This window comes from Orussus abietinus, unplaced genomic scaffold (assembly GCF_000612105.2).
Source record: "Orussus abietinus isolate OABI.00-Male unplaced genomic scaffold, Oabi_2.0 scaffold469, whole genome shotgun sequence".
Classification (NCBI taxonomy): Eukaryota; Metazoa; Arthropoda; class Insecta; order Hymenoptera; family Orussidae; genus Orussus; species Orussus abietinus.
Window position 1 is genome coordinate 21990 of NW_019394740.1, and position 25764 is coordinate 47753.

A 25764-nucleotide genomic window follows, 5' to 3' on the forward strand; every position below is an offset into this window, starting at 1 on the left:
TTTCAAAAAAGAATATTAAAGGAATGCTGGCGAAATGCCTTTGTTACGGATATTCTACCGTCAGGGCATTAATTTGCGGTAAAATACATTGAGGAATATGGTATCAATGTATGATAAAAAGGCGTTTATTCTGCTAATGCGCTGTATTCCCACCTTGCAACTGCACATTATAGCCCGAAACATTTGTTTTCAAAAAAGAATATTAAAGGAATGCTGGCGAAATGCCTTTGTTACGGATACTTTACCGTCAGGGCATTAATTTGCGATAAAATAATTGAGGCACAAGGACGTGAAGCACAAAGGAAAACCATGTAATTTAATAAATATTTAATAAATAGTAAATAAAACAATTGTTTTCTTAAACTTGATTGCTCATACTTACAAGATAGTAAAATTACGACAAAATAAATGCAACATTTAATGCAAGCACAAAGGAAAACCATGTAATTTTACATTGTTCTAATGTAGACTAATGGATATGAATGCCTTCTATTCATAGATCAGCGGCATATCCACATATCCTTTGTACCTTTTGTTTCGAATTTTTTTCAGAAATTATTTATAAAGCTATAAATATCAAATATTTGAAAATTAGCATGCAATTTTGTAAACTCATTGTCAGAAGAGCCATATTTAAAACATGTTTTAGAGTTCAATAATTTGTTCTTATTCTTTTTTATAGGTTCATAGAAAAAAATGTACAATGTTGCAATTACTAGAAAACTGCTATTTTCTTTAGTGAAACACATAAATGAAAATTATATTTTTTTTCACCCGAACGATGGAACATATTTGTCGATTAAATATTTAACGAAACACACGTAGTTATGATAATCATAAAATTTACCAAAGTATACAAAATTGTAAGAACAGAATATTTTAATGCATTGTAATTAAATTTAATGGTTACACTGAAGGATAAATTTAGTGAAATTAACTTATTTTCTGAACTACAAATGTAGTAAGAGTTGCAATATTCTTTTACTTTTTGGAAGTAATAAAATAAACAATTATATTTTTATTATAGTTTTCTAGTAACGATAACAGAGCTTTGAGATAATGAAATAATGAAATGGTGGAGTAACCTTCGTGTAAAGCTGAAGTGCCATTTACCACAATGAAGCAAAAGGATATTACGACTTAAATGTAAAAAAAACAGTAACGAGTTTTATAGAAACGAACTATCCACGTTACTTGCGAGAGAGCCCTGCCATCTATCGGTCCTGTCGAAACTAACTTGAACAAAGACATTAATAACAGTACAAACTAGAAGTTGATATAACCAACCTGCATTAAGTACAAAGTTCATTTATTATAGTATAAACAAATTGAAACATAATCTTTATAGTTAAATAACCATGGTAACTGATCCTATAATTTATGAGTTACGTTTCCGATGGTTTCTATTACTAAATTCTCTTATTAGTATAACATCGCAAATAGTTCTAGGAGCTGTAAATTATAGTTTCATCTACTATTACCGATTGGCAAGTTTTTTTACTACAGCTAAATGTTTGTTTCTTTTTTTAGTGATACCGTACGGATCATTCCGTTGATACATTCAAAAGTTATGCCTATTTTCACGAGATAATTAAAATGTAATATTGAAAGGACAAAAAGAAAAATAGAGAAAGGAGGAAAATATGCAAAGGCTGTTTTAAGCTGTTTTCGTGATAATTAAAATGTAATATCGAAAGACAAAAGCAGAAGTAGAGACAAGAGGGAAAGATGCGAAGCTAGTCGTTGAGTGTTGCAAAAATTGCGCAGTTCTAGACCTCGTTGATGCGCACGCTCCCCCGTGGTCCCTTTGTGTTATTTTCGGCGGAATTACCGTTCGAAGTTTTAAATAGGACCGACTTTACGTCGAAGAAGGCAGTTTAGCAGCACTACTTCTACACATGCTGAAGCATCACACTGTCTTCGACGTAAGTAAACAAAACTTGAAGAAGATATGTCAAAGTGCGGAGACCACTTACGTCCGAAATTGACATCTTTTTTTGACTTGCCATCGTGACTTCTACAGCTACGGAGACGCTTTTAGCAGTCATCGGCCCCGTTTGGCACAGTGCTGTGATTTTTAATTAATGTACAAGATAAATTCTGTCGTAGACTATGGAAATTGCATAACAAAGAGCCCCGTAGAGTCGGCCATAGTGTTGATGCACGGTAGTCTTAAATTCAAATAATTTGAAAATATGGTTTTTATCTTAATATCGGTTTGCTCCAAACCTTGGAAGCCTTGGAATACGGTCGCAGTCGAGCTCAAGGCATTGTCCGTGTAAATTTTTATTAACTAAACCGTACAAACTATACAACCTAGATTGATAATATGACGTACGGCGTTAACGAGGCGTCCTTGTCTGACAAGCTCGATGTGTACCACATTTGGCATGCAATAGCAAATTTAAACGATTCAAAGGGTCGTCTGACGTGTTGCAACACATAAAAGAAAGCAAAACTCCATCATTAACTACCTTTATTTTCTAAATGGTGAATAGTACCGGTAGTCGATTAATAATAATTAAAGTGGATATTCAGTATATATTAATTTTCTTTCAACATATGCTTGAGATATTTTTTATGCTTAAAAAACACCGTTTTTATTGTTAAAAATTCTGATTTCACATTAGTAAATGAGGATTTCAGTTAAATATGATCAATACAGATATTAATATTCTTTAATAATTCTGAATGACTTTGTTAAAATTGTAGAAATACTGAATAATGTAATTTCACATACTGAAGTGCTATTTAAACGGTAATTTTCTTGGTAAGTTTTATTTTACTTACCGTTGACAATTGCTCTTTCCATTAAGGTGAAGTGAAACTCCCTTTAAATCAGTCGATTCTAATACAACACTTTTTTTTAAGGGTAAAAGACCAAACTGTCCGAAACTTTGACACGTCACTCCTGATTATCTAAGAATTGTCCTGACATTGAGAATTTGGATTTTTGAACAAAATTTTTTAACTCAGCCCAGACCAGAACCAAAATGGCGTCGAGCTCTGATATTTCGATCAATATACAATTATCGAAGGCTCTGATATGAGAAACTAAAGGGTCAGGACAATTTTACGAGAATTTAGAACACTCTGGTAATCGATAAATTCGCATTTGAACGGGATAAAGGCAAAAAAAGTGTTGTATGCGCTTCTATGCTAAAACGATGGGAATACGAGGTCTCGGAGTGAAAATTTAATTAACCTGAAAATCAGAGATGGCGCAGGGGGTCCCTCTGCAGTCAATTAGGGCCCCAGAAAGCACGAATCCGGAGGATTTCTGGAGTTTTACTTCGATTTCTTTATAATTAATGTACGATAACGACAGGTGGAATATGCCATTTGGTACAATACCCAATATAATTCGACCCAGCTGTCAATATAAAAACGAACGTCGGCAACGTAGGCATTTAGAAAAATCTTCTTTATCGACATCGATCAAGTTTCTCGACGTGTTTCATTTCACCTTAATGTTCTGCCGTTTCTTTCGTTCCGCGTAACGTGCATGCATAATTCAATAGTTTAAACTTGCATATACATTGTATTATTATTCTTTATTTTTCTAAACGTATCAAAATAGAATCAAGAAATTTTAATGACCAATCCTTATGTGCAAAAATCGAAACAAGACATGCCACGGATGATTCTAGTTTAAGGTTTTACTGGTGGGGGAAAATGTGGATATTTCTGATACAAACTTTAAACAAATGTTTCTTTTATATGAGTACGTAAATTGAACACGAATTTATTAGACATATGAACTAATTTGTACCTTTCATGAAATGAAAACAATCTTCATTTACAAAATATGAATCAAGAAACTCGGTAAAGTTTCGAGTCTAATACCCTCCTAAAAAAAACACCTTCATGCAAAAAAAAACATTGACATGTACAAGGTTGCGACAAATGTTGCTTACAAAAATCGCTGTTTCTGGTTTACATTAGGTTTCTGCAAAAAATTACTGAAATTATATCAGTGCCAAGTATGTATATCACTTCATATCTTCTTTTCTATTCTAAAATACCTTCTTTCTATAGCATTCAACATTATGTCTGACACTTTGTAGATTTACTATTTTTTGGCGTTACTACTGCAGCAGCAATTGTTTGTCATTTAATAGTTACTTACTAATATGTTAAACGCTAAGGGATTCCTTATCGAGGATAACTTATCAGATCGGTAATCAACAATTTTACGATACTTCTTCGACCGGACCAACACATTGTTAAAATTACTCATTTGTTGTCAATAAGGCCTTTATAGTAATTATGCATCAGAATTCAGTACTGACAATACAAGCGTTATTATCCCGGTCAAGATTAGATTTTGTTTTTTTCTTTTATCACCAATGGAATAAAGGGCAAATGAAAAATCAGGTATTCACCGGAATTAAAATTTTTAATTCCAATCAATTCCAACCTTCTTAGCGGGATATTTTCTTTCACTTCTATATATCTGAGAAATATACAACCACCATTTATCATCTGTTACTGAATTTTTCAAAGAACAGTGTAATTCTTTCAATGACGTTATGCTTGTAATTACCCACTTCGCGAAATCTTAAACTTACACTTCAGCTTTGTTATTTGGAATCATGTGAAAATATTGGGTACCGACTTCTCAAGTTGCTCTTGATAAGGAATCACTCAGCGTTTATCGTATTAATAAGTGACGATTAAATGACAAATATTTGATGCGTAGTAGTGACACAAAGAAGTAGTGAATCTAAAGTATCGAATATAATGATGAGTCATATGGAAAGAATATATTTTAGATTAGAAGTGTAGCAGGTGAAATTACCGAAGGCCAATCTACTATTGACAAGTCTATATTTTGTAGATTTACAGAAATACTAATTGACTTATAGTTCAAAACCAGATGTATAACCGTTCAAAGAGTCGTATATAAAATGGATCCAAGTGCTCCGTTCTAAGATCCTTGACCAAGTGCCGTTCCGTCCACTGTTCGTAGGGACAGTCTTAGTCTAGCCGTATCAATTGTTTAGACAATGATCATATCTTCTAAACAATGCTCGCGTTTCCTCGCCCATGATTCTTGGAATAGGCCCGCCCATGGACCTCCAATCATTTTGCCTTTGTCTTTTCGAATTATTTTCTTCACGTAGTAAAATTTGAAACGAACCAGTACCCCCAATCTGGAGAATACTCTGTCCAACGATTTGATTTCACAGATTGTAGGAGGTGAAATTACCCAAAGCGAATCTACTATTGACAAGTCTATATTTTCCGTAGATTCACAGGTATGGTTATTTGACTTATTGTTAAAGCAGATGTATAAAGAATGGATTCGTGCGTTCCGTTCTGCGATCCTCGACCAAGTGCCGTCCCGTCCACTGTTCGTAGGGACAGTCTTGGTCTAGCCGTATCAATTGTTTAGGCAATGATCATATCTTCTAAACAATGCTCGCGTTTCCTCGCCCATGATTCTTGGAATAGGCCCGCCCATGGACCTCCAATCATTTTGCCTTTGTCCCTTCGAATTATTTCCTTCAGAAGAGAGGATATTAATCCCTTGACATACAATACCGTCTGGGAGACGTCATCATTTCATGTGCCATTCTAGACTTTGACGTCTCCGAAACGTCAAGAACTGCCTCTGGCCAAATTAAATAGTATTTTTCGGACGCATCAAATTCCGTTTTATTTGAATGTCAAGGGGTTAAGGTGGAGAGAAACACGTCGAAAAATTTGATCGACTTCACTAACACGGATTCTTCTAAGTACCTACGTTACCGACGTTTGTATTTGTATTGATAGTTTTTTAGTATTATATTCGGTATTGCACTGAATGGCATGCTTCATATGTCGTTTCCGTACAATAATTATGAAGAAATCGAAGTAAAACTCCAGAAATCCCACAGATTCATGGTTTTTTATGCCTTAATTGATTGCAGAGTGCCACCCTGTGCCGAGACTTTATGTTACCTTCGGTTTAGCATAGAAGTACATAAGACACTTTTTTGCCCTTACCCCGTTCAAATATGAGTTTCTCGATTACTAAAGTGTTCTAAATTGTTGTACAATTGTCTTGATACTTTCGTTTCTCATATCAGAGTTTTTAATAATTATGTATCGATCGAAATATGCGAGCTGGGCGCCATTTTAGTCCTGAGCTATACTAAAAGATTTTTGTCGAAAATCCAGATTTTGAAAGTGTCAGGATGGTTTTCAGATAATCGCGAGTTACGTGTCAAAGTTTCAAGCAGTTGGTTTCAATATTCTTAAAAAAAATACCTTCTTCGAATCGACTGATTTGAGGAGAGTTTCACTTCATTCACGACGTTACAGGTCGGTATCGTGTCGCCTCTGTCGGAATCGGACGGAGATGTAAATCCGCGCGTATAGTTATTCGATGTCACTTCCTGCGAATCGGTTTGAGAGCCTATGTGTAGGCGGGTTTCTTCCCTTCCTACGACTGATTGTGCTCTATTGTCTGGCCTTATGAAGGCTCACGCACCTGCGGGAGACGTGGGCCCTAGGTAGTCGCGTAGTGGCCGCGACGCGTACTAATCGGTTAGCGCCACACTTGTGGGAGTCGGGCGCCGCGCTACGGAGCTCGGCCGCACTGTTTGTATGACTCGTGTGGCAGGTCTAGTCCCTCCACTTTGCGGTGAGGGAGGCTATCGGAGAGTTTTTAGTGGGTACAAACCTCACACTACCTTCGCTCTCCCCCAAGGAGCAGAAATATCCGTCAGGAATTTTCTCCTCGTGGACAAAAAAGGATAAATGCCCCTTCGCCCCTATCTAGCGGCAAGGACGCCTCCCCAGGTTGGCGAGGGTTATTTCGTCCTCGATCTCGCCGTGGCTTTCCGATGCTCGGTGTGATCCGTCTCATCAAATCAGAGTACGTGACTCCCTCCCGGCACGGTGGAACTGCCAACGTTAGCGTCGCAGCCCTGAGCGGACGGTTCAAGGGTGTGCCTCGCTTGGGTTCCTTCCTTTTCTTATTGGGCCAGGGAACCTCTGCTTTGAGACTTCCCACCCCCTTCAGGGCACCCCGGATACCCCTACGGGCCACCTGGGCCCAGGTAACTCCTTCCTGCAAGGTACAGGATACTTGCAGTAATACACGAATCTTTAAATATATATTCAACAACGAGAAACAAACGAACAACGAGCCGCGGCTGAAACCTTGGGAAGGTTACTCAGGGTGGGACCTTGACAATATATATCAAGGCCAAGGTCATCGGAGGTGCGTCTCCGAAACCCCATAATTACACAATTACTTTGTTAATAACTTTTTAACAAACAATGAGCAACAGCTAAAACCTTGCGGAGGTCACTCAGCAGGGTTACCTTGACACCATATGTCAAGATCAAAGTCATTGGAGATGAATTACACTCATACAGAGAATCTTCATATATACATATTGTATTTCAACATCTCTACTAGCTGGTATAATTTCCTTTAACGAAGATGAGCAATGACCTGTCCATGAATCTAATAGTAACACATTACGAGGTCCGGTGTTTGGTAAGTACACTTGTGTAAGCCATTCATGGAAAAGTGCCGTTGTTAATTTTCCAGAAGTTGATGCCGCGAGATAAATAAATTCGACATCTTGAAGTCCTAAAGTTCCACTTTGTTCTTTTAATACAATGAATAATGGCGAAACATGTTTACCTGAAGCGGATATTATAGGAAGTATAGTATAGCTATGGGTGATAGCAGATAATGACTGTACTACACCTTCAACCGTTTTTGATCCTTGTATAACTAATGTTCGATCAGAATGCAATTCCAAAGTGAACCCGCTTTCCTCGGCATTAAATATATTATCCGAACCATAGTTTTGTATGTACGGTTTTACACTGTTTACAAAATTTGAAGCAATTTCATCTAATTTCGCAGTATCTCTACCGGTTGATCGACTTATAACTTTATTAATTTTCCGAGACACTATTTTATCCATTCTTTTAAAATTCCAAGTCCCAGTGCTTTGACGCTTTGAAATTCTGCAGTCCTACTTCTTCATTGGCTTGCAATGCCCATTTCCGCAAATCTAAATCGTGAATATCGGTATTCGTGATAATCGGTGGTACTACATCGTCGACAAATTCAATCGAATGCGGTCTACAAGATTCTAAAAACTCCAGGGTCACGTCGTTTTCCATTGAAACCTTGTTGACTTCTTCTAATTACATCGCTCAAAACATCATGCAATTCCGTTTCATGACTATTAGGAAATGTTTGCGAATAGGGTGTAAAACCCTATGTTTTCATCAGCAGAAGAACAACAGTTACAGGGTTTATTAAAACCATTTTCATGAATGACTGTCAGCCAGGACGCTCTACGCTGCACTCTTTAGAATTGACAATGTCGCGAAAAATCCAGTACTTATACCCATAATATTCATATTATCGTATGGGATTAATGAAACAAATAAGATAACAGTAGCCAAAATAATACGGTATGCAATGATGAGTGCATTGCGCAACGGGACTTGATGTACTTTTGTCATTCCAATTGCGACAAGCGAAAAAACAAGTTTTTTGTTCTATTGTATCTGTGGATAAGTCACATGTATAGTATATGTTTTCACTTATATTATGTGACAGTTACTATATATTGTCCATATTTAATAGATTTCGTTCCATATGAATTGGTACGTATTACGAAATTAGTTGGTGTCACATATAGTGAATCGAAACTATATTACGAAAATCTGAAAATCATTTGTCCTTAAGAAGGGGTTTTCCACAATTAACGGTGAATTTTGTTAACAACAAAAATTGTGTCGGGGCTGCGTTGTTATATTTTCAAAATAATATTTCACGAAGTAACCAAACTGATAAAAATTGTTAATTACAATTTTGCATTAACTTCTTGCAATTGTTTTAATTTTTTAATTTTTTGTTTCACCCTGTGATAACCCTTATTAAGAGAATGATCATTTATTGGAAACATTTTGCCGTAACTCTCATCGTTTGCGAGAAATAAAACGAAAACTGAAAATCGAATAATTTTTAGGGGATCGCCCCTTTAAAATGATTTTCCGCCGAGAAAAAAAAATTGTTTGTGACTCACCTAGGCACGCTCTAAATATCCCTCAAGTTTCAAAATTTTTGGAATTTCCGGGTTGGGGGACTTCCCTTGTAAGTTAGTTGATACCTCTGAGTATCCAGGATCCAAAAATTTGAATTTCGTCTGGTAAAATTTTTATCGGACCCTGTTTCGGCGTTTCAATTCCCACCGGCTCGACCGTGTGGTCAGGACATGGGATTACGTGGCCTATCGTAGAAACGAATCGGCTACAACAATATGGTCGCAATTCAAACATTCTACCATTAAAGCATTTATTTAACGGCGTTCACCACCAAAGTGGGGACGATGACTTCCACCGCTAGATGATATTAGCATCGAATTCGGTGGGAGGTAACCAAAATGTACTTTCTCACTCGGATGAGGGAGACGCGACGCATAATGGGCGGTGTTTAGCAACGGGCAAAAAATGTGTGCATATTTTGCACGTATAGGACTCACACAACGGCTAGACGCCTCTGGACTAGGCGCCGAAACGTGGGTGACCCCCAGCCGCCCGCACTCGTCAGGTGGACGCACCGCCTAGAGTCGGCAACGGTTGCTAAGGAATGCCCAAATTCCTCGCGAGAAACTTGAAAATCCTGAAAAAGGTGCTCCACGGGGACAACGATTTTGAGCGTATTTCTCAACCGATCGAGCTCAACGAGTGCTCGTTTTAAAGATAAAATGTTGACGTGTGTTCATGTGGAAACGATTTTTGATCAAGCACCTCCTTCCTAGTTAAAGGGGCATTGAAATTATGTCGTTGCACTTTTTTATATGAATATGACCACGTATCGAAAATCGCTCCCATATAAACACAGGTCAACATTTCATCTTCAATATGAGCACTCGTTAAGCTCGATCGGTTTAGAAATACGTTCGGAATCGTTGTCCCCGTGAGTCCCTGCAAAATCGCTGGAGTGGTGAGCGCCCTTAAATGGAAACGAATGATAGGACGTTCTGATAACGGAACATTCAGTTGTGAGAGAGGTTGCGCTCTCAAATTCATGTCACTATCCCCGATTGAACGAAAACTCCGAAACTCCTTTACTGGTGCATCAGAAGACTTTAAGGACCAAAACGATAACATCAATTATTTGTTATTTTCAGATGCCGGCGGAGTGCATCTCCAACCCGTTGCAACGGGAATTGGCTGATTCGATTATTCGGATGCAACCTCTCGATGAAATTCGAATTTTACTAGCTTGTGGTGCTAAAGCCAACGAGCCAGTCACTCAAGGACTAAGACCTCTGCATTATGCCGTTTGGCAGAGGTACGAAGACGCAGCTCAATTACTCCTTGTGCGCGGTGCAGACATAAACGCGACTGACGAGTGCGGATATTCCGCTCTACATCTTGCGGCTGAACATGGGTACCTCAATTTGGTGAAATTACTTCTGAAGCATGGCGTTAAAGTGGATCACCGAGAGGACACAGGGGAACTTTTTCCTCGGTAAGGCTTTTTCGTTCACTTATCTTTATAAAAAAAGTACTACCAATGTTACTAGTGTTGTTACCAGTAATCTCATTAGTTTGCGCGAGGCGACAGGAAGCGTGGGTTGCGGTTCCGAATTGTCGAGGAGGCGGAAATGATGCTCACGAGCCGAGGAGCTCAATAAATCATTCCCACTATTGACGATGATTGATTCACTTTATTTTATTGTACAATAACGGACCCGGATGGGCTCGATTGATTTAATTTCAAGCACACAGGGTACGACAGTACAAACGCGAGGTCTTGCTGTTGGGAGTGTATTGTATGACACTTGTTTGATGCTGTGATCGAAGAAATTCTAATGGTAGCCGATACCGGAAAATGCTTGAGTGAAAATTAATCCCAAGAAAGCTCTCGCATAGTGACTCAAGTAACCCAATTCAGAACCTCACTATCGTCTACTGAAATTCAATGAAAAATGTATACTTACATTTTATAAAAGTAATTTTATTTTCAAAATCCGCGACCGATTGAAAATGTACTTCTACTGATTTATTATTCGTTTTACAAAATAAAATAAAATTAATAATGTATACAAAGAATATTTTTTTGCTTGTTGGTTCATACAGGACCATGCTGTGTGATGAGCCCTTGCGACTTGCGCTCCGAAATCGCCATATAGACGTGGCGAAAACTTTGCTGGAAGCTGGCGCTAATCCAAACAAGAGGTACTTCTTTGGGTCGGAGATCAACTTGGTATCACCTCTAGATTTAGAGTGTATGGAACTGCTGTTGGCCTTCGGTGCTCAGCCAAATACGCGAGATCGAGCAGGATTAACACCGTTGATGAAGGCAGCGAGATTACCGCAGGTAAAAAAAATATAGATATTTTTAAAATATTCAGAACAATCCTGCAACTCTAATTTCCATGCAATAAATTATTGCTCATTCCTTCCTTAAATATTGCTTAGTACCATTGATTCTTGAGAGATTTAAGTTTTAGTGCTCTTGCTTGTACAACTAATATAGTAATATCTATATATTCAGCTACAACACACTTATGGAATATTCATACATTTGTTCGTAACACTTATCAGACTATATGTCATACATCATTATTAATGTTGACAATCATTATTAACGTGATACCAATGTGTGAAAGTAAAATCAAATACTCTCACGTACTCGCTTGGCGTACTGTTACGTCTGGAAAAAGGGTAAAAGGATGTTGGAATTCCGTGAGAGGAAGGAAAGCCGCACAAAGGCTTCGCGCCTTCCTTCACGATTAAAGAAAAGGAAGGGAATTCCGTGAGAGGAAGGGAAGCCGCACAAAGGCTTTGCGCCCTCCTTCACGATTAAAGAAAAGGAAAGGAAAAGAATTCCGTGAGAGGAAGAGAAGCCGTACAAAGGTTTCGCGCCCTCCTTCACGATTAAAGAAAAGGAAAGGAAAGGAATTCCGTGAGAGGAAGGGAAGCCGCACAAAGGCTTCGCGCCCTCCTTCACGATTAAAGTAAAGGAAAGGAAAATGGGAAATGGAAATCTTGTGGGCCTCTCAGCGAGTCCTATGCGGACTTATCGATATTGGTGTAAAGAAAGGAGAAAAATGGAGATTCGCTTTACAAGGTTTATTGTATTTTTGAGAGTCATCGAATGTGTCTTCGAGAGTAACTTCGAGTAAGAGTTCGAAAAAAGGTTCTGTAATCTTATGATCGAGTCTAATAACTTGTAATCTTATAACTTCGGATCTTATGTCTGACTGTAACTTCTTATGACTGTAACTTTCTATGACTGTGACTTGTAACTCCTGATCTTATGACTTCTGTAACTTATGTCTTCTTCTAACTGACGCTCGCTGCTTAATCACTAGCTTTTATACTATTTCCACCCTCGACGCTTGAGTCCCGAAATTCCGGCAGTGGGGCATGAAAATGACTTAAGTCCCCGATGGTGGGGTTTGGAAAAATCGCCCATTGGAGGAAAGAGTTAAAACCATGTTTTAGGGAAAGAAGTAGGGTTAGGAAAAAAATCATTTATTGGAGGAAGGGGTTGAAAAATACGTTTTTAGGAAGAGGAGTTCGGAGCGAAGAATTTAGTAGAAGTGTCCTCGGGAGACGGAAGTTAATGTTTACTTTTCTGGGGACAGATTGTTAATGTCGCCGTTCTGCCGGGACTCGCGAGCTCACCCGTGCAAGGGTGATATCCGTCATCGCGGGGTCCCCTTGTCTTAAATATTTTGAATATTACGGGGAGCAGCTAGACTCGAGGTCTTCGGAACCCCTTTCGACTTATCTACTATTTACGTAGCGTGGTGACAGCCTGTCGCGAGAACTAAGATGGGGGGCCCTCGGTTGTCTGGATTGATAAGAATGAATTTTAGACTCGATGAGTCTATTACTTTGAAGAAGGAAAATCCTGGGCCTCCCGGGCTAGTTCGATACGCGGGCCGATGCACGCGCAGGGAGCGTTACGTGGGACGTAACAGTACACCATACCTTGGGATTAAGGTAATTTTTTATAGAGGTTTTCTATCACACGGTCTGGGCGGAGTAGCCAAGGCGCCTAGTCCCTCCGTGACCGCGAGACATGTCCACGGTAACATGAAGGAGTTACGGTACGACGGTGACGCTTGCGCTGACGTTGGAACATCACCGGTATCGTTATGCCCGTGTGCAATGCCCTCTGCCACAATATAACAGTTGGACACAGAGTGTGGTGCACTCTCATGCCCAATTTTTTCACCTACGGATACGTCCTCGACAAAGTTATTCGGCAGATATATGGAAGATATCTTTCAGTTTAGTTCTTTTCACTTCCAGTTAAGAGTTATCTGCCGGGTAAAGTTATTCGGTAGTTCAAGTAGCAGTTATCTGGCAGATATCTGCTATGGCGCCCTCGATGGAAGCACTAGGAAATATTTTGTATAACCTATAGACCACAAACGGGTATAACCTATAAGCCGCAAACGGGTATAATCTATAGGCCACAAACGGGTATAACCTAATAAATTGGTTGCGTAGTCCACGGAGAATGACCAAATGAACAATAATTTTATAGTCAGGATGAAAAACGATAAATATACGATAGTTTAGTCAAAGTGTAGATGTTTTCAATTTTCTTTCTTCTCTTTTCATTTAATGTCGAACCCCAGCTAATGGATAATGAATTTGTATTAATAATGCATATTCTGTGACTTTGACTCGTTAAACGTATCTCTTATTCCAATATCATGTAATAATACAAAATTGGTAATTATTTTCTGACCACATACTTTTCTTTAGCAGTTGGAGGATATAATGTAATAAAAATACTCTACAAGATTGTGCTTAATATAATTTAATATTAATTCCCGAAATCAAATGCAAAATTTCCCACCAATAGACGCAGATATTTAAAGGGTATCGTAATTTACGAAGTTATCTACTTCTCGCATTTGCGGTGTTATCAGATTGGCCAAAACATTTAATTGTCCTCCAAATAGCAAACCTTTATTTATCTAGAAGATATCTTTATCCGGAGGATAGCTGTCTGCGAGTATGAAAAAATCGGGCACTATAGCGTTTTCAGCTGGGCTACACTTTCTTACACCAGCGTTGCACGAATGGGATGCGAATGTATAGCGACCACAGGTTTCTATACATAAACCTAGATCGCTAACAGTTGCTATATAGACTGGAGGAAAATGTGGCAGGGCTTCGCTCCGCTTTACCTCATTTAGGGTTCCACCAGTTACCGTTTGGGGGTGCTGACGCTTACATTTTATAGGGATATTCTAGTTGTCGCGCTCCCCCCTCGTCCAGGTGGTAGAATGGGAGGACAGATACACTGGACATTCGTCAATGGTTTCCTCCCGGACCTACTGCCCTCTCCGGCCGCGCGGCGTACTATGAGTGGGAGCAAGGCGGAATTTGAATCGCTCGAGGGACAGAATGCATTTCCTAAAGAAAATAAATGTTTATAAACAAAAACAAGTAATGTAAAATTATTTTAATATTATTGTGGAGTGTCTCTGACACACTTAACGTAGTTTTTGTTAAATGATTATTTACAGAATTTTTTAAACAATATATTAAAACGCGTTTTATTAAAAGTTAACGAGTTTCTTAGCGATTCAATTGTTCCATCCACTGAAGCGAAGTAAGAATATTATCTTAGCTTAAAAAAAATAGTTTATTAACATTTATACAGGGAAATGACGTAGGAAAATTCACAATCCACTTTTGGACATAGAAGCGGAATCATGATTTCATGTCTCTTATATATTTACGATCTGCACCATTCTTCGTATTCTTCGAATAAATGGACACCTGTAAATCATTAAATGAGCATGTAAATGAGCACCCGTATACATAAGAAAGACTTCTTATTCGCGTTTTTTATAAACGCAAATCTGAGTAACTTTTATGAATTGAATTCATCCAAAATAGGTATCCTTCGAAAGAAAATTCATGTAACGAAATATTTGCCATTTAAATTTACTTTGGGACGTAACGGGGCTGTTCGACCGTCGCGAAATATGCTACAACTTGTTTGCATATAATATCATATTGCAAGAATCTCAATTCCTTCGGGAATATAGAATTTTATTTCGAATCGTGTTCCCTCTATTTATTGTGCTTATTTTAGTTTATATTATTCGCAACATTTCATTTTATATCATTTTGCTTTAATGTTAATGCCTTCAGTTTGTTTTATTTTAAACCAAGGAAATTTGAAGTTTCATCATCTTTCAGTTTTCACGTTGTTTATAAAATACGTGTTAGTATAAAGCATGAACAAGAAACGGTTAATGTTACGAGTTGATGACATCATTTATTCGAGACGACAGTTCTCGCTAAGGAATCGATCCTCCTTTCCCTCTGTCAATTACTTGATCGCGGTCGTCACAAAATGACAATCCACCTTGCCAGCCGCGAAAGGAAGGGGCGATAAGGCCCGAGGGTGATCGACTCCAACTGACAAGAAACATTCCCAAGTGTCCGCCCCCGATCTTATTGATTTTCATATATGTTGAAGAACACAAAAATCTAAGAGACACGTGTTTTTTTATATCTGCAATGGTCCACATTTAAGGGATGAAACAACCCCCCAAAGTTTAGCGAAAATTCGATTTTTATAACAATTTTCGTAGAAGCAATGGAGGGATTTCGACGAAACTTGGTATAAACGTATTCTGTATAAGGACGGTGAAAACACAACATTGTTCAGCAATGCTACACCCCCCTAAGGAGGTAAACTACTCTTCAAGCGACATTTTTTTGTAATATCTATTAAACAAGCATTCCTACTTAAGTCCTACTTACGCGATGTGATTACTCACAAAAAATGAAGAAATACGTGTTTTTTGCTTTTTGCCAATAAATATTTACACATCGGTTGTAAACAATGAATGTAGGTGGTATACGGGTATATTTCGACTAGCTATATTGGATTTTATCGTGACCAATTCATTGTACATAAATCTCGTGAACGTGCTTATTCCTCAAAATGCCCATGGTTTTCATAGCATGCAATTATTTATAAATAAATTTAAAAAAAAGTTTAAGAGACTAAAATAGTTTCGCAACAGATCCGATGACGCAGTCATCACCCGTTTCCAACTAGTAATACAATCTCCTTGATGAAACGGTAAAATTGGATTTTTACTGTTTTTACGATAATAGAGTTAGCGATATTCGTAAATAATTGCATATTATGAAAACCAACGACATTTTGAGGAATTAGCACGTTCACAAGATTTATGTACAATGAATAGGTCACGATATAACCCAATAAAGCTACTCGGAATATACCCGTATACCACCTACATTCATTGTTTACAACCGATGTGTAAATGTTTATTGGTAAAAAGCAAAAAACACGGATTCTTCATTTTTTGTGAGCAATCACGTCGCGTAAGTGGAACTTAAGTAGGAGTGCTTGTTTATTAGATATTACAAGAAAATGTCGCCTGAAGGGTAGTTCACCCCCTTGGGGGGGGTGTAGCATTGCTGGACAATATTGTGTTTTCACCGTCCTTATACGGAATACGTTTATACCAAGTTTCGTCGAAATCCCTCCACTGCTTCTACGAAAATTATTATAAAAACTGAATTTTCGCCAAACTTTGGAGGGTTGTTTCATCCCTTAAATGTGGACCATTGCAGATATAAAAAAACAAGTGTCTCTTAGATTTTTGTGTTCTTCGACATATATGGAAATCAATAAGATCGGAGGCGGACACTTGGGAATGTTTCATTGTGAGAACGCCGTCAAGAGACATAAGACCAGCGAGAGAGCAAGGGAGAGCACCACACCGGGAGGGACGAGGCTGTATCCCGGGACAGAAAGAGAGTCTTCTTCGCCGGCGTGAAAACATTGACAATAATCCGCTCATCGGGAAACCGATATCGAGACCCTTAGAGCAGGGGAGATGGAAGGCCCGAGACCGGAGTTTTAGGAGTGGTAGTGGAAGTTCGAGGTCTTTGCGACCCGTAGGAGTAAAAGAGAACGTCACGCCCCTCGAGCCCCGAGTCGGCAGCCGAGCCGAGCCTGCCACGCCGACGCGAAACCAATATCTGGTTAGGGCCCGAAAACCGGCCGCATAAGTCTGTCCTTTTTTTTTCGAAGGACATAAGGAGAATACATTCAAAGAAAATACATTCTGCTGTTAGGAACACCAAGTGCAACCCTCATCAAACTAATTACTTTATTTTCAGGGTATAACGTCGGTATTATTGTTGTTGAGCTACGGAGCGGACGTTAATGCGGTGACTGACACCAGGCATGATTATCGAACCGTCTTGCATTACGCAGTACTTGGAGGTGACCCAGCTGTCATCAATCTTCTGATAAAACAAGGCGCTAGATTGGACCTTGGCCCTGACTACCAAAAACCCACGGCCTTGGATTTAGCTATTCTGAAGGGAGATCCAACAATGGTGGAAATGTTGTTGCGAGCAGGTATGCGCCCCATTTGTGTTTTGCTCCGTATCTCGTGCAATTGAGTTTCTTACAAAAGAAATTGAACTCTTTAGATATGAGTGAGTCGATTTCAAACGACAACTTAGGATACCTGGAATAAACCGGCGTATAAATATAATTCATAAATGAAATGGCACCGTTTTATTTGCAGTAAATGTGAGGGTAGATGTTTAATGAATTACGATGATGTGAAAGGTGGCTCTAAACCCTACCTCAAGAAACTTAGTTACGATATTCTGAAAACTTTTTAGAAATTACTGCTTATGTCGTTTTAAGGAAAAAATTGTTACAATAGATATAGTAATAGAATATAGAGCAATGGAACTCAATTACATAGTAAGACAATTTATTCTAACCTACTATTGTAGATTTGATTCAAGACACCTCCAGGTCAGTGAGGATGCACGGAAAGTTACGCATATGAAATTATTGAGCAAAGTTCACTTTGAATCAAACTGTTTTCGGATTAAAATTGTGATTGTTGGCTAGAATCCTTATTTAAGAGTACTCTCCTAAATGATCAAGGTTGGAGTAATACGTGACGGTTCGTTTTGTAAAATCCTCATTTTTAATAGATGCTAATGAAATAATACTGAAGATGCAAATTGGTTTAGTGAAAAGATCATGGGGCGCGTTTACTGTGACGTTTGCAAAACGCGGGTCATTGTCGAAAGCCACAACAAATTTAAGTAACAAAAATTAAAGTAAAACCAAACATTATATCCTAAAGGTCGTTTCTGACGCTCCATTACGTATTATAAACATTTTTTCCATCGAAAGGTCAAAAGTAGAGACTTTTCAACTAGTTTATAGAATATTGAAATTTTAAGCCACCTGAGGCAGGGGTCAGAGTAATCCGATCGAGCCGAAATTTTTTATACTTATTTAGCACGTCAGAATGAAAAATAATGAGGGTCCTAACATATTGTCACACCTTTAATTCTAAGGGACACACTACCCAAGCACAACGCATTTTTGCAACAGAGCAAAGATTAGTTGCCGCTGAATGCCATAGGTAGTCCTGTAGTCAATTAGAATATCAGAATTCATAAAACAAGGAGATTTCTTGAATTTCACAGACAAGAAAACATTGTTAAGTGTCCCACCCCGATTTCGATAATTTTTATATATGTTGTAAAACTCGAAAATCTAAGGGACAAGTATTCTTTTTTACGCGCTAAGATTGATATCTAGGGGGTGAAACAATCACTCAAAGTTTGACAAAAAAATCGATTTTTCTTTTTCATTCATAGAAGCACCCCACGGATTTCAATGAAACTTGGTATAAATATATCTCGTGTAGGGAGGATCCAGAAACGATATCACCCTACACAGTTGCACTCTCTCGAGGGGGGTAAACTACCCTTATCAATATTTTTCTATATTAATTACTTATTTATCAATATTATTCTAGTCGGATGAATTGTCTTCGAAAAAAAATGATTTTCTCTTTTTCAAGGATAGTTCACCCCTTTAGAGGGATGCTCCTGTGTCGGACGGTACCGTTTATGAATCCTACCGACACGAAATATATTCGTACCGAGTTTCATGTGAATCCGTCTAGTGTTTATACACAAAACACTACCTACCCTTGATTAATATTTATAGTGTTAAATGGTGGTTTTTCGGAAAAAATGAAAAACACAAACTCTTATTTAATGCAAGCAATAACGGCATGCAGTTTTTATTCCGATCAGATCATTTGTCGTTGAAAAAAAAGAGAAAAAAAATATTGATAAGGGTAGTTTACCCCCGTCGAGAGGGTGCAATCGTGTAGGGTGGTATCGTTTCTGGATCCTCCTTACACGAGATATATTTATACCAAGTTTCATTGAAATCCGCGGAGTTCTTCTATGAAAGACAAAGAAAAATCGATTTTTTCATCAAACTTTGAGGGGTTGTTTTCACCCCCTAGATATCAATCTTAGCACTTAAAAAAAAATACGTGCCGCTTAGATTTTCGAGTTCTACAACATGTATAAAAATGATCGAAATCGGGATGGGACACTTGACCATGTTTCCTTGTGAGACGACAATTTGAGTATGCCATTCCATGCAATGTTCAATTTGGCTGTTAATATAAATATAAATGTAGCGTGCCGCATGGAAATTTTGGACGATATACCAGTTAAACAATTCTTTTTTGCTGACGTCGATTAAATTCCTTGATGTCTTTCACCATCACCTTAATTGTTTAAAGCACTCCGAACAAAGCTCAAAAAAGCTTCCGAATTAATTGAATAAGTATTTTACCAATTTGAATACAATAAGTACAAAACATATATTCGAATCAGTTTCTCTTATGTATCCTTTTTTGCTTTCAGGCGCAGATGTAAATGCAACTTCACCGATAATTGGATCTCCCCTCCATGTTGCCTGCGCGGACAACATCCCAAATCGTTTGGAAATTCTTTGCATGTTGCTTGAACGCGGTGCCGATCCAAATCGAATGATAAGAAGCGATGATGGCCCGGCTCTGAGACCAGTACTTGCAGAATACGTCGCTTCCAACGAAAATCCTTCTGTAGAAGTTGTCGCTTTGTTACTGAAGTATGGGGCGCGAGTGGTGATCAAAACTCAATTTCGCGATCCGCATGGAATCTTAAATTCCCTTCAAAACACAGCAAATAAGCCACGATTGCTGAAAGCACTCCTAGAAGCTGCAGAAAGCTTTGATCCTTGTATGATTCGACGGTCCAGTAGCTTAACAGATGCTCAGAGGGCGGTGGTTATGGAGGCTGCGAGGAATCCGTTACCGCTAACGCATCAAGCCAGGCTAATAGTTCATAAGTTGTGCGGCATGAAATTACCGAAAATCGTTAGGGAACTTCAACTTCCACAGACCTTACAACGCTACCTCCTTTACGATTTCCATTAGATGAACTTACTTCGCGTCTAGTTTATAAATCAATGTAAGAAAGAGCGCATTAACGTGCGTGCAGGCAGTTATTCTCCCTCTATCTACAGAGAGACCGTATAATCCCGTCCAGTCTGACTTACCATGTGTGCAGTCTTTCTGTGAAGTTATGTACATTCGTTTCTAAGTTTATAATCATTTTTTAAGTCTTCTAAGAGTGTACCTGATTCGATTAAACCTAAAAACTGTACCGTAGTGTTCTTTTGTAATCAATGCGAAAATTAAGATCAGTATAATACTTCCACTTAGGACACTTGTTCGGTACATTCTGATCAACTCTAGAAATAATGAATCTTTTATTCAACTTGTATGAGGACGTCTCAATTTACACACATTATATGAAATTCCACTGAACTTTCTTTTCGGACTGTACAAATTATGCGTACGCATTGCTTAAACAAACGCAGGTATGTTTCCTCTGAGGGTGGAACAATGATGGAGTGCCAGCCATTACTTATCTTTGTCGTACCAATGCTTACTGGACCCTATGCGACAAAGATACAAGGACAGTCAAATATCTCACTCTCTCTTTTTCTTTGGGACACGCTTCGTCGTGTATTCTTAAGCGTGACGAGCGTTTCGGTTTACTACATATTTTAGTGAGTAAATATAACAGTTCGTGCATCCTTGTGTCCTCCTTGTGTCTTGCCACAGTCTAGAGACCTACAGGAACCCACTGTGGCGTCGACAGTTAGATCAATGGTATGTCCATGTAATTGTAATGGTATGCAGTTTTGACCGTGCCTATGCACCGAGAAACTGCATCCTTCGAGAGTTCGAGCCTCACGACTCCTGAGACCGAAATTAATTTAAATTTCAAAGATAAGAAAGAAAAAGAGACTGGCGAGACAGCGAGGAGAGCGTTTCACGAACGATCAGCTGAGCGCGTCAATATTGCGGATTTCGGAAGGCCTGTCCGCGAGAACCGGTTCTAGCGAGTTTTTCTAAGGCTAAGCGCTCCGGCGGCGTCCGGTCTGATTGTGAGCTAGTCCGGTTAATTTTCGTCGTCGGCGACGCTGCGTCTCGTCTCGTTTCGTTACCTTCCGTTCAATTTTCACGTGTCTGGGACTTTAGGATAATTTTCGCTTCTGTTAGTTGAGGGACCAACCATTCGGGCCTTACGTTGGTGCGAATCCGTGGGTGGGTTGGGAGGCTCATCGCTGGTGCGTGAGCTCCCGTACGCTGGTGCGAGCCGCGACGGATTGGACCCGTGCGGTTCGAGTTCCGGATTCGCCCTTTGGAGGGCCTGGCGCCCAAAAATGTTATTGCTGTTGAGCGAATACAAGACGGAGACCCCATTTTTTTATTATTTATTTGTGACTTCACCAGAGGGTCGGAACATTTATTGCCAGGGTTTTGTTTGGGAGTTATATCAGTAAAAATAACGTCACAATACATATAACATTTTCTGCTTCCTCAAACCGAAGACAAATATTAGAAACTATATTGGAACATATAACAAAATTAGAAACTAAATTTGAAAGCAATATTTTATTTAGCGAGCACCAAAGTGATCATATTAGGAGTATACCTCGAGTGCTCGCCAAATTAACCATTGTTTTCAAATTTAGTTTCTAATTTTTTAATTTGTTTCTATATAGTTTTTAATATTTCTCTTCGGTTTGAGGAAGCAGAAAATCTTGTACATGCAACATACGTGAAACCAAATATAGTGTGACATTTGGCAAAAGGATTTTAGCTGAGACTTTAATGGAATGAATGTTCTACTTATATTTAGCAAAAATAATTGATTTGAGCTTTTCATGGGAAGGGAGCAATTTGAGCTATTTTTGCAATTACTTGAATAAAGATAAATGTATTTGGCTAAATTTTTGTACACTGGAGGAGTTTTGAGGGGATACATTTAAGGTGAAGTGAAATAACCTTCAAATCAGTCGATTCAAATACAATACTTTTTTTAAGGGTATTAGACCAAACTGTTCGAAACTTTGACACATCACTCTTGATCATCTAAGAATTGTCCTGACACATTCAAAATTTGGATTTTCCAAAAAAATTTTTAACTCAGTCCAGACCAGAACCAAAATGCCGTCGAACTCTTATATTTCGATCGATATACAATTATCGAAGGCTCTGATATGAGAATCGAAAGGGTCAGGACAATTTTACGACAATTTAGAACACTCTGGTAATCGATAAACTCGCATTTGAACAGGATAAGGGCAAAAAAGTGTTGTATGCGCTTCATTGCTAAAACGATGGTAATACGAGGTCTCGGAGTGAAAATTTAATTGACCTGGAAATCACAGATGGCGCAGGGGGTCCCTCCGCAGTCAATTAGGGCCCCAGAAGGCATGAATCCAGAGGATTTCTGGAGTTTTACTTCGATTTCTTTATAATTAATGTACGAAAACGACAGGTGGAATATGCCATTTGGTACAATACCCAATATAATTCGACCCAGCTGTCAATATAAAAACGAACGTCGGCAACGTAGGCATTTAGAAAAATCTTCTTTATCGACGTTGATCAAGATCCTCGACGTGTTTCACGTCACCTTAAATCCTGTATTCACCTTCACACGGTTCTCAATGAAGAAAACTGCTTAGAGGCTGAGACTAAAGCGTGAACGCCATTGAAAGCCCTAGATAATCTGAGATTGCCGAAAGGAAATCTAGGGTAAGCCGAAGAGGCAAGTAAAATAAAGTTCTCCGTAACCGCCCGAGTGCGCGATACGGCGCGACCGATCAAGGGGGGGACAAGTACGCAAGAAAAGTTACAATAGATGTATGTAACTTGATAAGTAGAATGTAAATGACATTACTATGGGTTATGTTTCTTTGAAACTCATACATTATTATAAAAAAAATCTTTATTTATCCCATTATTATTAATAATTGTTCATATTACGAATCCGATCCATTGAAAATAATGATTTCAAGTTATATTGTATTAAACTTAAAATTTATAAATGATAAGAAATCCCACACGGAACAAAAGCTCTATTATACGTATATGGAATGTTGTCATAGCTGCGGGATATTTCAGTATATCAGAAGTTAAAAATATACGTATAATATATGTTCACGGAAAATCAAAAATATTCCATTGGACTTTAGATGTACATTATACGTATTAAATATGTTACTAGAATATCAAAATTTGCACCAATTAAATACGTTTAGTAAACTTATAATATATCTCTATTTAACAAGAATTTGTATGTGTAGTATTTCACATGCAGAAAACATAATGGATGTATGTTGTGCGTATATTAAGGGAAGAAAAATTGACCTGCCACACACGTAAAATATACGTACATTCTATGTAAACAAATATAAATTATTTTATTCGTATGTTTGATATACGTACTTTATACGTTCCTAGAGCGACCACGTTTTCAAAAATAAACGACGTATACTAAACGTATAATATACTTCTATTTAAGACGCACTTGTGTCTGACATATCACACATGCAAAAGATATGTAATATGTGTAAGTTGCGCGTATATTAAGGAAATGAACATTAATTTGCCGTATACATATGACATACATACATATTACATACGTATAATAACAAACATACAGGGAAATTTATTTCTACCCATAAAGTACATAATACAACAAATGCTTATAATATGTGCCTACATGTATTCAAATAAAATGGTACATTAAATGCTTCTTTGCTGCATGTTCATTATATACTTCATTGGTGTGCGACCTGACTACTGCAGACTGAAAGTGAAGCTCATACAAAATCAAAATTATATCACGAGACATATCGTTTTGAGCGCGACGGTTTTCTTATACAAGTAAAAGTATTTGCAAGAAATATATATAACTTATATGCTTGTCCTTATTTTTGGCCAGAGATTGGCAATATAAATGATATTGATTAAACCAAATTTTAATTAAACTTATTACTGTGGTGTTTTAATGTACGAAACGTGTCGCATAATCCATAGAACTACGATAGCTCAGTGGTCAGCACTATTATAGTCTGTTACCTAAATGATTTGGGTTCGAATCCCGGTCACCACCATGGGGATTTTTTCAATGTCAGATGTTTGTATATCTCAAAGATTTCAGGCTCCTGAACAGAGATCGTGGTAAATTGTTTCGAAAAAACCATGCATTTAGTGCAAAATAAATAATACTTTTTTAAATTATTCCACCTACATTTGGAATACGTCTTATATATGTATAAAATACGCATAATATTATACGTGAATAATATGTCCAGTATACGGCTGTTAAACTTTTGAATATAGGCATACCATCTATTGAAACTTTTATTTATTGGTTTATTATACGTATATACGTCTGTGTCAGATATCTTATATACGTCTACTATACATGATACGTCTACCATATATCTTGTTTACATATAATAAACATACTTTATCCATATGGAATGTATATTAAATGAAAGTTGAATGTTCAAAAATACATATACTATATGTTGACGGCGCGGACATTTGTACATGCCCCAGCACATTCCGTATACTTTTGTATACATCTATTACACATCTGAATGTTTTAGCCAGACATCCTGTATACGTATACCATATGTAGTTGTTCCGTGTGGGATGGTTATAACTAAATTATAAAGTTATAATTTGAAAGAAATTATTATAACTGTAAGATTTACAGCTAATATGTTACATGACCTTATTAACTGTAAAATGTATAGTAATATTAGATCATTTTTTCTGAAATAATAGTTTCTGAATTTGGCAAGTTTACCGTTTCCGTGGCGTCAAGGTTTCACAGTTGATTATTGTTGTCCATGATATGAACAAACATCATCTCAAAGGAAAAGTTGATATCTCAATTAGTTTGGGAGATATTAATTATTTTCTTTGATTTTGGATATTTTAATCTTTTTAAATATCTCGAATACTGTGCGAGATACAATACAATTTTACATAACCTCTTCGATAGAAAATGTGATTCCCTAGAAGAAAGATAATATGCATTTTGATCGTGTCTTGCATAGTTTTTTTTAGATATAATGCAGTTAGTTGAAAATATCTATTGACACAACGATTATGTCAATTTTTTGAATGAAACATGTAAGTTATGAGTGAACAACATACAACCTTTTTTGTAGGGAATTCAATTTTCTATTAAATTGCTTGTATGTATTTTTTTGTATCTGTGGTAATTTTAGAGATACTGCGAGTCGAATTTCGAGGGGACGTGTGTCTTCCAAATTTAACAATGTTGATGCCATCTTTAAATCGGGTACTATGACGTTTCGGTCCCGCCAATTCATCCAGTTGAAATCAGATTGACATTTAAATTCAAATTTATAGATCATGTTTGCTTTATTTTCCTTGATTAATATGATTTCGTATATGCGATAGTAAGTACACGCCAGAAAATGATCAAATAAAAGAAATTATATTAGAAATTAATTCACAATCCCTACCCATCGTC

General features: G+C 37.7%; 1 protein-coding gene across 2 annotated transcripts; it reads left to right on the top strand.

Annotated features, from left to right (window-relative positions):
• The first annotated feature begins 1786 nt into the window (after nucleotides 1–1786).
• Nucleotides 1787–20555, top strand: LOC105702702 (ankyrin-1). 2 transcript variants are annotated; one of them, XM_012430466.2, is made up of 5 exons: nucleotides 1787–1925; nucleotides 10158–10501; nucleotides 11113–11353; nucleotides 17179–17422; nucleotides 19768–20555. In XM_012430466.2, the coding sequence occupies exons 1-5, from the start codon at nucleotides 1899–1901 to the stop codon at nucleotides 20319–20321; spliced, it is 1410 nt and encodes a 469-aa protein (XP_012285889.1). In that variant the 5' UTR covers nucleotides 1787–1898; the 3' UTR covers nucleotides 20322–20555. The 2 variants fall into 2 exon arrangements, with proteins under 2 accessions (XP_012285889.1, XP_012285890.1); XM_012430467.2 differs by lacking the exon at nucleotides 1787–1925 and adding an exon at nucleotides 2040–2770.
• The last annotated feature ends 5209 nt before the right edge of the window (nucleotides 20556–25764 follow it).

Coding starts and splice junctions, on each gene's coding strand:
- LOC105702702 (XM_012430466.2), top strand. CDS start 1,899: ATGCTGAAGCATCACACTGTCTTCGAC. Junction 1,926..10,157: donor AGCATCACACTGTCTTCGAC/GTAAGTAAACAA, acceptor TGTTATTTTCAG/ATGCCGGCGGAGTGCATCTC. Junction 11,354..17,178: donor AGGCAGCGAGATTACCGCAG/GTAAAAAAAATA, acceptor CTTTATTTTCAG/GGTATAACGTCGGTATTATT.